This window comes from Apostichopus japonicus, chromosome 10 (assembly GCF_037975245.1).
Source record: "Apostichopus japonicus isolate 1M-3 chromosome 10, ASM3797524v1, whole genome shotgun sequence".
NCBI classification, from domain to species: Eukaryota; Metazoa; Echinodermata; class Holothuroidea; order Aspidochirotida; family Stichopodidae; genus Apostichopus; species Apostichopus japonicus.
The window spans coordinates 6,104,957-6,118,040 of record NC_092570.1 but is presented as its reverse complement, the minus strand read 5'-3'; the positions used below and the strand labels follow the sequence as shown (position 1 = coordinate 6,118,040).

Below are 13,084 nucleotides of genomic sequence, written 5' to 3'. Positions count from 1 at the left end.
TACTGCATGCACAGCAGATCCATAATGTAGGGCGCTTTTAGGTGGTTTTATTGTGCCCCCCCCCCCCCCATTCCTCAAATCAGATGTCACATGTCCCACTGCTCTTCGAGGTATTGTTCCATTTTCCAGAGTGGACTCGCTCGCCGCCTCTGGCATATGGTGTAGAGCCGACCCGTAGAAGGATCCAAACAAGTATATGAGCGGTCAAGATGCTGAGCTTTCGGCATGTACGTGTTAAAACTTTGGGGTACATGCCAGCAGTATCTCCTCGAAATATGCTAGATATCTTAAATAATCGTTAGCGTCATTAATTGGAATGTTCCTAGTTGAACAAGCATGCTAATGCCGTCACCACGCATGCATGGCATTTTATCTAATTTAACAATCATCAATGTTTGTCGGAATGATGTGAATCATTTGCAGAACTACCGGGGAAGTATTTTTGTAAGCTTGTGGCAACTTGTTTGTAGGACTATATAGGCCTACGTCAGCGTCCGCAGGAGGCAAGAAGACAAAAAGGCTCGACCCCCCCCCCCGGCCCACAAACACATCCTATCGGGACCAAAAACTATGCACACTTTTTCAAAATATCCCTAGTTGTTATAAATGTTTAATTCCATGGTCACAGTCGCTGGTTAATCGGTGCCAAGCTGACAGTTCATTATACCGGTTTAGCCCTCTAATTCAGTCTTCCTTCTAATTGTGACTAGGGTCATTCTTTGCACGGTTAAAGGAACCTGAAGTTTATTGCTCCGCCCCCGCCCCCGCCCCCCCCCCATTCCTACAATTAAATTAATGGACCTTTACCAAAATTGTAATTTATAATATAAGCGAACAGAAAGAATGCACAAAACGCGAAAAAGGAAAGTTAATGAATATATTCATTTATTTTCTTTTTTTGTTCACCGTATATATATGTATGTAATGCATTTAAAACCAAGATCCGAAAATGCTATCCAAGAATCCTTTGGTACATGAAGAGCACTCGGGATGCTCTGGCTCTTGACTACACTGAAGAAAGCGAGCGTTGCTATGGAAAGAGAGAGAGAAAAAACATGTCTGCAAAATGTATTGTACTAGCTGCGACAGTTTGGTTATACTAGGCATGCTTTAGGCACTTTTACATCTAAGATCACTATAGCCCACTACGCGGTACATTTGATTTGAAAACCGTATATGTGTATTCTGGTAAACCTAATAATACTTGAACGAGATAACAAGTAAATATACAGCTGGTAACATATTTCATTGAGCGAATCTGAAATTGAAATCTTGACTTTAAAACATCTGTGGCAATATCTACTTTGAAACAGTATAACATATGCTGGTTTGGCCCTTGTCACTAAAAACTTATGGCACCACTTGTATAGTCAATCATCAAATCCTTCTGGAAAAAAAATCAATGAAAAACCAAACACCCACAACGACAATATACAAACAAGTCAAGTTGCAGGTATTATAACATGTTGTTGATTGAACCTCTACGGAAAAGCTCTTCACAAAAATAAATATATTTAAAACGGCAATTTAATACATATGAGATGTTCATTTTCTCAGATGGAATAATTTATCAATTTGGAAGAGTGAATCATGAGGACAAAGAAATTTTGTAAACAGATTTAGAATGTAAAAGGCAAGGGCGGCGGAACCGGGGGGGCACAGGGGGCACGTGCCCCCCCACTTTTCCTCAGATTAAAAATGTGCCCTTTTTCTACATAAAAATTTCTAAATAAAAAAAGAGTTTACAAAGCGAAACCCACGTCGAATGAAATATTTCGGGAAGTTTTAAATGTTAACTACCACAGGCGTAGGAGCCCAATTTGATTTGCGGGGGGGGGGGGGGGGGCTGTAACGACTTGCCCGAAAAATATTACCAAAATTTTTCGCGCGCTACGCGCGCGTTCAACATGTTCATGTGCATATCATATAGGCATGCGTTGGTTATTACATCGCATGCCAATAACATACAATCATTTGCCGTGTTATAACCCTTCCAAATTAATTATAATTATTGGGAAAGTCGTTACAATAATAATGATCATAATAATATCAGTTTAACCATTGAAAAACACATAGAAAATTACTTTTCTTTCAGTATTTGGACATATTTCATTTGCTTTCATGCATGTATCGATCGCGTGTGCAGGGACTTGGACTTTATAATGATTTCACTTCATTTTGTCTTTTTCCTTGTTTCCCAATTTGCACATTAGATACTGCAGTGCTAGTATGCATTGTTTCCTTGAAGGGGGGGGGGGGGTGGCGTTGATGGAGTGATGTGTATACGCAAATAAGATAATACAATAAGAGTTATGAAGGGTACTAAATATCAGTCCAATCGAATTTCTGCAAAGTGCCCTTCGACGTTGGTGCCCCCCCAGATTAAAAGTGCTTCCGCCGCCCTTGGTAAAAGGACTTCATTTTAGTTGTGTCTTCGTAGACGGTCCAACTTAACACCTGCGTTAGGACAATATATTTAGGTGCAGGGGAGTTTTCAACTAACCGTATATTGTGTGACATATTTCTCTTTTGTTACATTATCTATATACCATTGAGTGGTTTACGGTCCATAGTGCATGAAACCGTTGCCCCTATTTTAAGTACAACTAATTGTTCACGATTCAGCCGTTTTCTACGGAAGCGTAGAAGGGACATTGCATTGACGAGTTTCCAACTTGACAAAACGACAATTATCTGCAAATTGACGAGTTGACGAGATGGTAACGTGACAAAATTCAGGAAATTGACGTTTTGACGAGATAACGGATCTCGTCAATGCATCAATTTTCTGCAAATTGACGAGTTGCACACTTACTACCATCTCGACAAAATGACAAAATTCAGAAAATTGACGTTTTGACGAGATAACGGATCTCGTCAATGCATCAATTTTCTGCAAATTGACGAGTTGCACACTTACAACCATCTCGACAAGATGACAAAATTCAGAAAATTGACGTTTTGACGAGATAACGGATCTCGTCAATGCATCAATTTTCTGCAAATTGACGAGTTGCACACTTACTACCATCTCGACAAGTTGACAAAATTCAGAAAATTGACGTTTTGACGAGATAACGGTTCTCGTCAATGTAGTAAGGTAGTAAGTGTGCAACTCGTCAATTTGCAGAAAATTGATGCATTGACGAGATCCGTTATCTCGTCAAAACGTCAATTTTCTGAATTTTGTCAACTTGTCGAGATGGTAGTAACTGTGCAACTCGTCAATTTGCAGAAAATTGATGCATTGACGAGATCCGTTAACTCGTCAAAACGTCAATTTTCTGAATTTTGTCAACTTGTCGAGATGGTAGTAACTGTGCAACTCGTCAATTTGCAGAAAATTGCTGCATTGACGAGATCCGTTAACTCGTCAAAACGTCAATTTTCTGAATTTTGTCAATTTGTCGAGATGGTAGTAAGTGTGCAACTCGTCAATTTTCAGAAAATTGATGCATTGACGACATCCGTTATCTCGTCAAAACGTCAATTTTCTGAATTTTGTCACGTTACCATCTCGTCAACTCGTCAATTTGCAGATAATTGTCGTTTTGTCAAGTTGGTAACTCGTCAATGCAATGTCTCTTCTACGCTCCCGTAGTTTTCAGATGCTGGCTGTAGAATCAATGGTATGACGTATAGGCTATACCCTTGTATCTCGTCGTTTTTTTTTTCTTTTCTTATCTGGATCGATTTCAGATTTATTTAACCGGTAGCAGGTATCACGAACATTGCTATATTGGTACTACTTGGCAATTCTTTCCGAAGAAAAAATCGGGTGGTACCCGTATCAACTGGAAGCAAGTTTAGTTCCACGCTGTTTGGTCTTTTTATTGTAAGGGAAAGAAAGATAGTGTTCTGCAAACCTTGCATGTTATACGGCCGTTAAGATTTCGAAGAATAGAGTTGTTATACCGGTACTTGTCTTCATTTGACATTACGCTAAGGCAGTTTCTATATAAGAGTGATAATTTCTTCTTAAAGTAGTCAAGCTTTTGTCGATTTAAGTCATGTTTTGTCACTTTTCATATTGTTCTTCATAACTTTGTATCAAATACGGTTGTACATTGTTAAAAAAATGCCAGATTTGTTTATTTTTATTATTTTTTTTTTGCTCGAACGCATACGAGTCAACAAGGTTTTCTGAAGACCTCTCTTAAGTTTTCTTATTTGTTTAAAACTGTTCCATACTGATTATATGGGGTGTAGGAAGCGTGAATGGAAGCCGGATTAGCTTTATATCCGGCGGATATTAAATGGGATCCCTAACGGGTGGCGGAGAAAGGGTAAAATTTTAAAGGCTGGGGTACTTCGAGGAACAAAGGAAAATGTGACTATGACCACAAACCTTCCAAAAAAATTAATCCTCTGTGTTTTTCCTTACCCCCAATAACAGTCTTCATTTTTTTTTTTCAACGAAAGGGCTAAGGCTTCTTAAATAACAAAGGGGCGAACAACAAAGATCCACTTTGTAATTACAAAAACGAAAAAGTGTACTTTTAGTTAACAATAATTTACTATTAGAGTCACTTTTTTAAATATTTTTTTTACAACAGTGTGAAGTACATTCATACCTATAACCTCCCCAGGGAACGTTTCCCTTCCAAGGTTTAGCCCAATCCACCCGTCAATTTCACTCAATTAAAACATCCACAAAATATTAATATTATCTATACTTACTCTGGGTCATCTTGGCATGAATATGCAATACCCATCTCTTCCAGTAAAGCCTCCAGATATTGCAAAGTTTGAGGATCATCACAAGTCTCACTTAAATTGAAACCAAAAAAAAAATGAAAATATTTTTGAAAAGACATGAAATATAATTTTTTAATGCAAAGTTTTTGTGTCTTTGATGGGATTAAAATCTACTGCAACTCCCCAGTGATGTCGAGTTGACACACTTGGGATCGAAGCAACAGATTAAACCCCCAAAATTTAACTTTTAAAACCATTGTTTTTTTTTGGTTGTCAATTAAGGTGAAGTACAATAGACATTAAAGCGCATTGATTCACTTTTAGAAATCATGATGGAGATGACATATATGCTTTTGGTTTGTTCAAACGATATATATATAGTTACAGATACGTAATTAAATCATTTATTTTATTTTTATTGTATGTATATAGAGTGTTGGAGATTGGGGTTATGTATAAAGGGCCAATGGGGGATGGGAGAGGTTGTGGTCCAACTGGCGAAGTAACTTGTCAACTTACAAAGGAGTTCCATCTAAGTCGTGAATCAGAAGGACGTTAACTAAATACACTTTCTCAGGGTTAAGGTTTGGTGCTTCCACTCTTGCAAAGAAGCTGAAAAAGAAAACTGAAAATATCTGAATAAACGAATACGGATGTTTATACATTATATACTCTTTGGAGAAAGATATTTTAAGCACCGCCTTAACAATAATTTATAAACATGACATGACAATACAATACGCATTAACATCATTGTACCTAGAATTCCTAAAGGCACCAGTGGTAGCGTCTCCGTTCAGAATAACGGTCACCGAACCCCTAGCTTGGGCTGCCATCTGCAGAAATAACAATAAGGTCATATTTTATATATATATATATATTTTGGGAACATATTAAACTTTACCACAACCCCTCCACCCCGCACAGCAAATTGGATATATATATATATATATATATATATATATATATATATATATATATATATATATATATATATATATATATATATATATATATATTTGCCGGGCGGGGTGGAGTTTATGTTCCCAAAACGAGTGTACTATACTGTAATCGGCCTTGTACTATCAACATTTCGTTTTAAAAAGAAAGCTTTCGCTCTTTAATAATTATCTCACACGTAAGACTTTATAACACATTTGTAAGAACATAAAGTATTTAAAAGCACTCAACACCAAAGCAAACAAAAAATCAATAAATCAATCATAGTTTTTGTTTTCTACCAGCACAAAAACATACAAACGTTGGAACTCGTTCCGAATCTGCATAGAGGTAAAGAAAGATCGCTCAAATATTCTTCATATAATTCGAGATGTGTGAAAAATATTAATTTGAAAGTATGGTATTACTTTCAACCTTTACTATAAACCCCGATTCAAAACGAAATCCACCAAGGAATCAACTCTTCCTTATAGCCTGTCTAAAGTTACCGGAACGACAAAAAAGTTTTAAATTTGACGTGGTATATGTGATAAATGTACATCCCTACAAATATTGCGTGATATATAGTTTCCATTTAAAACGGCAAGAACGATACGGGAAGATAAATTATGCAATTATTTCCACATTGAAATATGACTCGTTAATACAAAAGCATGAATTCACTCATGCAAATCGGCTAAGAATACATACGAGGGCATTACATCAATCGTCGGCATATTTACATTCGAATTTGTGCTGGTATATATAGGCAATATATCTTAACCATTTGTATCCTCTTTGGCCTACCGTATACTTATAAGCAACTATGCAAGCATGATATGGTTACAATCACACGACCTTATCCATAATTGGGGGTGGGTTGACGGGGGAGGGGGGGGGGGGGTGGGTGGAGCTCAAAACTTGGTGACAGTGGCAATGTCTTCCATGGTGTTCCGTTTTAGAATGACTCTAATTTCTTGAACGATTTTGTATTTGTTTTCGTTTGTTTGTGAGCGTGTCATTTACATAACAAAAAACAATACATACCAACGCAGAGGCTTTGTTCCAGAAGACACTAGTAGCCTGCCCGTAGCAATCATCGTAGTCCCATGCACGACAATCTTCGTAATCGAAGTCTGTTTGATCGTCATTACCACACCAGTTTAGACTATTCACTAAGTAGCCCATGAATGTGTCCTCCATCGTATAATACAGACCAGATGTGGCGCTCAGCTGATGAGCAATCTCATACGTACCAGACCAAAATGTTGTCTAGATTGGGCAAATTACGAGCCAAAAGCAAAATGAATACTCAAAATTCTTTATAGTCATACATTTTTTGAGTCTTAAGATTGAAAAGCAAACTAAACATAAGACGTAACAGCAAATACTGTATACCAAGTGGGGGAAATGTTAAACACATGAAGTTAAGAAACAAATACATATATTTATGATTTAATCTGCAGCCAGAAGAGATGGCAAAACGTCTGCAGTGACCCCTTCCATTAAGGGCTCCAAAACCACTAAAAGAAGGAGACTACTATACGTTAGTGTATATAGTTACTACATAACTAAGGTGATGGCATGTTCCCCCACTCCACCTCACCCCACTTCAACCCACTCCATCCCAACCACACATGACACATCGACGCCCATATCTATATGCCTACGTCTTAACAACCATGCAGTATGTAATTCAAGCAACACATATCATTGTGTTGCGTACGGCATATGTAGATTAATTCCGTATGGAAAATCAATGCATTAGTAATAAGTAGTCGCATATTTAAACATCTTTGATTTCACATTACGCCGAGTTCTCTTACCGTATCAACTGGCAGATCCGGGGCTACCAGTTTTAAGAAGGAATCGTATGCAGTATCCTCAAGGGCACAGACAGGGTCTGATAAGACACCATCGAGAAATGATGAAAAGATTGTATCACAGGTGAGGGGTCTGTAAAGGGGTGAACAAAAATTAGGAGTAAAATAGATCCTGATAAGGTTGACCAGCTTCTACATGATATGTTATTTTTTCGTTTGGAAGGCCTTGTCGGTATCATTACAAACATTTAGTTCAATGAAAGACTACAACGTTGAATCAGATGGGTAGAAGTTCGGCAGGGGATGTTCGCACTCCCTCGTGTACTCTTGTTATATTTCAAACGTCAGATCTTATTTGACTTTGTTCAAAGTGAATATTATTATGAACTTGCCATCCTTCCCCCTGGATTACTCTCTCCAACCCTTCCCTTCTCCCCCTCCCCCTCCCTCCCTCTCTCCATGCCCCTCCCTACCCTCTCCTTCCCAGTGTAGGTCACTGATAATAATTACTCGTTAATTTACCCGCTTTTGATATGAAAAACGAGAAAATGTTTAAGTTTCATCACATTCGAGGCTCGGTAAAATTTTTGTCGACCAAAAGTAAGAGCTGTACACTTGAAAAAAAACCCACCAAAAATAAAATTTTCAGAGAACTTACTTTTCTCCTAGACACGATAGGCAACCAAACTCATAACATCTTCCGTTGAAAATATCTTCAAAATTGACGGTTGTACCATCTTCGTAAGCTACCGCGTCTCTTGTGTAGGGTTTGAGACTTAATTTATCAGCTTGGACAACTGAAAGCACTGCCAACAGGATGACAAGACACTCTTTCAAAAGTGAAACCATTTTTTACAAAGGAATTTCTTTCCGATATAACTACAAAGATAGTCTGATACCAATTGATAACTGTGTGTCGAATGGGATCTCTAAAATAGGTGTTTTGAATCGTGGCCTAATGTAAGCATGATGACGTAATAAAAAAGATCGATCTCTAAACCAATCGGGCAACGGGCAAATGTTAGTTCCATCCAATAAGCATTGAGCAGGCCGATGACGTAAAAGAATTACCAAACTTACACTTTATATTAAACAGACTGCAGTGGTTATAGTGTTTGCAAATAACAAGTCTAACGCTATACGTAATTTAAAAGAGTGTAAAATTGTCATAGGTCAACGAAATGACGGGTCCATGTGGAGGTCTGTTAGGGTCGCCGCCCTCCTCCCCGCCTCCGCTCCTCCCCTCCTCCCCTCCTCCCATCTTCCCTCTTCCCCTTCTCCCCTCCTCCGCTCCTCCGCTCCTCCCCTCCTCCCCTCACCCACACAGTGTGTCATAATCCCTAACTTTCAAAAATTGTAAATATTTATTCATTGCAGATGGATCATAATTTTGTTCATTCCAATAACTGTTTACGTTATTGTTCTTGTGTTCTTGCGTGATTCGTTTCCTTCGTTTTGTAGAGGTCCAGCTGCGTCATCAGTGGAGGTTGCGACCCGATGAAGGGCGTCGGTGAGATCTCCCATGCAGATTCAACTATATAAAATTAAATTAATTAATTAATTAAGTAAGTAAATTATATAGTTTACCAAACTTTCCTCATATATGGTTTGAAATCTACGAAAGCCAACTGGGGCCATGCAAATAAAAGTGATTAATTTGTAATAACATAATGTATAGATAGGCTTTCATCGATATCCGACATGTTTTATTGTTATTATTATTCCATCTATGTACAAGTCAAGCCTATACTGAAGATTTTAGTTAATTATTTCCTTCTTTTCAAACAACATAAGTCATAAGTTGATCGTTATCATTAAGTAACCTGCGCATTTGACGCCTTTTGCAAGGATTAAGCCCAGAGACAAAGAAGTTTGTTATTTATTGCTCTGATCAAGTTTTCCTAATTAAATCCTGGTTACATTCATTAAGCAAGTTAATAGATTAAAGGGACCTTTCGGTGGCCGAAGTTGATTACTTTGACAAACTTGTTGGAAATTTCTGCATCATTAATTAAAACCCATTTCCTCTTAGCTTTCTGTATGGCGAAGATATAATTTTTCAAATCTGGTGATGTTTTATGAATTTATCTGGCAACAGTAGGCCTATATATAGTTATGTCATCCTGTCAACTGTGCTGAAAGTGACTTTGTTTTCTCTATAATTTACAAGTCTTTTCTCCTGGATATAATAGTCATTCAAACAAGTTGCATAATGATGGAAATCTGAACGAAGAGAACATTGATAGCAGTAGTATAGTATGCACCGATCGCACCCTTTTGTGGTGGTATATGTGGTGGCTAAGCGAAAGTTAATAGCGCCCCCGTTTGGGCAGTCGTTGATATATGTAATTCATAGTGTAAAAGTATAAATAGGTAATTATATATTTAATAAAAGTATATATAGGCCGAGGTATTTATATATTTATAAAAGTATACTTTTCAAAGTATATTTAGGCCTAGGTGTTTATATATTTATGAAAGTATACCTGTATAAATATATAGGCCTAGGTTTTTATATATTTATAAAAGTAGCCGGATTTACCAGATAATAATTAAAATAATGTCAACTACTACTTTAGTCCACAAAAAGTCACTCAGAAAACAAAAAGAAAGGATGTAATGAACAACAAAGGCGAATACCAACAATGAACTATATAGGGGGTGTGGGTGGTGTATTTTGTAGGCACTGATCACCCAATCCTTGACCGAGAGGTGTTCATCTGCCATCTGGATGTCCGAACTGTTCTGAATCTCCGGATGATGCTTTCAGTTTAGGTCATGTGTGGTGCACACCTCCTACCGCACCGCTTAGGTGTGCTTCTTGTGTGAGAAGGTCAGCGACCCCCCCCCCCCCCAACCGTCGTTAGTTCCTAAGTGCTGATGTGAACCACTGATTACTGATTGGCCCATGTGGATTTCTCTTACAATGCCTCACAGCCTATATTAGTTCTTGACTTATGTCAATCTTCATGGGCTGTTGTTCACTCTGTAGCTTTTATCCACAAAAAAAAAGGCAAATAAGATTTCGTCGATCTTTATTGGAATAGAGAGTGACTTTCATACAAAGACAAGTATTTGTAAAGTAACGATAATATATTTCAGAAGCTTTCAAAAAAGCTGAACGAAAAGGATTTGCAGAACACGTGATTAAAGTATATAGTACAATAGTTGTTTTTTGATTATTTCAAGCGGCTCTGGATACCAGTGATGAACAGCGCCCCCAAATGGCTTAGGCTAAGGGTGTGAAGACTCGCTCAAAAAGAAACGTCTAATGCCGGTAATCTGACCTAGTTTCGAATGAGGTGTAACAGAAGTGTTAGACACCATGCACCATCGATCCCGGAAAATACACACACAGCTTGCTACCGTCGGTAATAAGACACTACGGTAGTGTACAGTCAGTACATACAGCTGCGGTCAATACCCACAGCACAGTGTAAAAACGATACAGCGATGGACATCTCAGGTCCAGCTAAAGATCATAAGGTACCACGTTTCATTACTGTCTGCATTTTGTAGCGACACGAACAAAACGTCACTTGCAAGCAACAGAAAGTTAACTTTTTCAGAAGTCCGCACGCGGTTTGGTGCGAGTCTTCAATAGCTTTAAGACAATCTTAGAGGAACGATCTTACAAAGACTTTATCAAGTCTAGTTACTTTCGTGGATTATTCCATCCATTTAGCGGAATTATCGACAAAATATGAAATCCCTTTGTATTTGTTTTATCATTGAAAAGGATTTCGCTAACAGTTAAAACAGCTCACTTATGATAAGGTCAAATGATAACATGGTATTGATCCTTGTGGAAATTATTATTTAACAGGATGCTATTCAGCTTTAATTTGAGTTATTCCCAGAAGTGATTACAGGATGTTTGCACTACAGAATAACGGTACCGAAGGGTTGGCGGTGTCAACATTAAATAATACTTTTTTATCCAAGTTTCTTGAAGCGTCTAATCATTTTGCAGTAATATCTTAGCAGAGTCGTTGTCATTTTGAATTATATATAGGCTATATATCCGCGAATCTTAACCAAATATATGGAGAAACTGAGATTCTATGTTTTTTGTGGTTTAATTTGGATGACGGTTTGTGTCGATCCAGAATCTTTACCGAACGATACAGTAGATATAGAGCAATGGGAAAATAGCAAAACGGAGGATCTTCAACTACGGAAAATTATCGAAACTAACCAGGTTTGTTAATTATTAGTGTTCATTGTTAATTCTTTGTTTTGGCTTCTTTATTTAGAATTAAAGGTAATAATCCTGTTTTCAGTTTACATGTATAGGCATATATGATGTCATTGAAAATTATCGAACGATTTTATTATGATGTGGAATGTTTTAGAGGACGCTATTAATCTATATTGCAATATATATATATATATATATATATATATATATATATATATATAAATATATATATATATTGGATAGCATCATGTTTGATCTCTAGAGTAGGGCAAAATATGTCAACAAAAACAGTATTTTTTCTGTTGTATTGTTCGATATAGGTGACAAACGCCTACAGTGGAATTACGATCTTCCTTACCGGTTTCGAACCTCTGGACATACAATCAGCGTCCATAGCCTAGTGGTTAGGGTGTCCGCGTACAGAGCGGGAGGCCCGTGGTTCGAATCCCGGTGGAGGCAAAACAATAAAGAACCGTGATATTGGAACAGGGTCAGGGGCGATGGTTCCCCCAAAACAGTATATAAACCTCTGACTGGTTTCAGGACGCGGTATTTGCGTCATTGTCATCAGTAAATGTAGTTGTGAATATGCAAGAGGTAAAGCATGCCCATAACACCCTCCTCCCCCTCCCCTCTCAGCAAAAAAAGTGTGATTTGAAGAAAATGTGGATATTTATCATAAGGTGTCTGGTAGGTAGGGTAATCTACGTAAAACTACTAATAGCTAAATTGAATATATGAATAAGATCATGTTTTCTGGTTCCTTTAAACTCTGGGGAACAAAATAATGACAACATGACTTTGAAAAAGTTAACCCTCTTCACAAACTTCAAACTTGATTAAAATTTCAGACTAAGATATTAAGATTTAACACCATCACAGTCAGGCTTGGGGTAATCGTAATCGTAATCGATTACATTTTTTGAAGTAATCGTAGTCGATTACTTTTGTGAAAATTACAAAGTAATCGTAATCGATTACAAGGCAAAGTAATCGTAATCGTATTACATTTATGATTACAGTGAAATTTGAATGAGAAGGGCAAAATTAGTAGAAATGATTAAAACTAATTCTTACTATTGGCTTTTAGTGTGACCAAAGAAGTGTTCCTGCTTCTAGAATTCTCTAGCACAATAAACATAAATTACTGGGGATTTGATCGCCATATTCAAGGATTTTTTATCACCTGAATTATTCTGTTCAAAAAAAAAATCACTGCAAATTAAGTATTTTGGTGGATCAGAATTTGCTTTACCAGAGTTGACCACTTTTTGATGCAAATAATTTACTTTTACTTTGGCCTTCCATGTCCCATGTACTGTGGAATGCCCCATTTCAAAGCTGTTTAGTTTTATTTTGGTGTTATAATGTAAAAGAGTTTTTAGTTTTGCTGCTATGCAGAAATTATTAGTTTACAAAATAT

General features: G+C 37.3%; 1 protein-coding gene across 1 annotated transcript; it reads right to left on the bottom strand.

Moving 5' to 3' along the window:
- Positions 1-863: 863 nt before the first annotated feature.
- Positions 864-8,375, bottom strand: LOC139974901 (ADP-ribosyl cyclase/cyclic ADP-ribose hydrolase 1-like). The gene is made up of 7 exons (XM_071982425.1): positions 8,119-8,375; positions 7,464-7,593; positions 6,685-6,909; positions 5,458-5,534; positions 5,218-5,310; positions 4,681-4,770; positions 864-1,030 (listed from the first exon to the last, which is right to left on the bottom strand). Exons 1-7 carry the CDS (start codon positions 8,307-8,309, stop codon positions 931-933), a joined length of 906 nt encoding a protein of 301 aa, XP_071838526.1. The 5' UTR covers positions 8,310-8,375; the 3' UTR covers positions 864-930.
- Between the last annotated feature and the right edge of the window lie 4,709 nt (positions 8,376-13,084).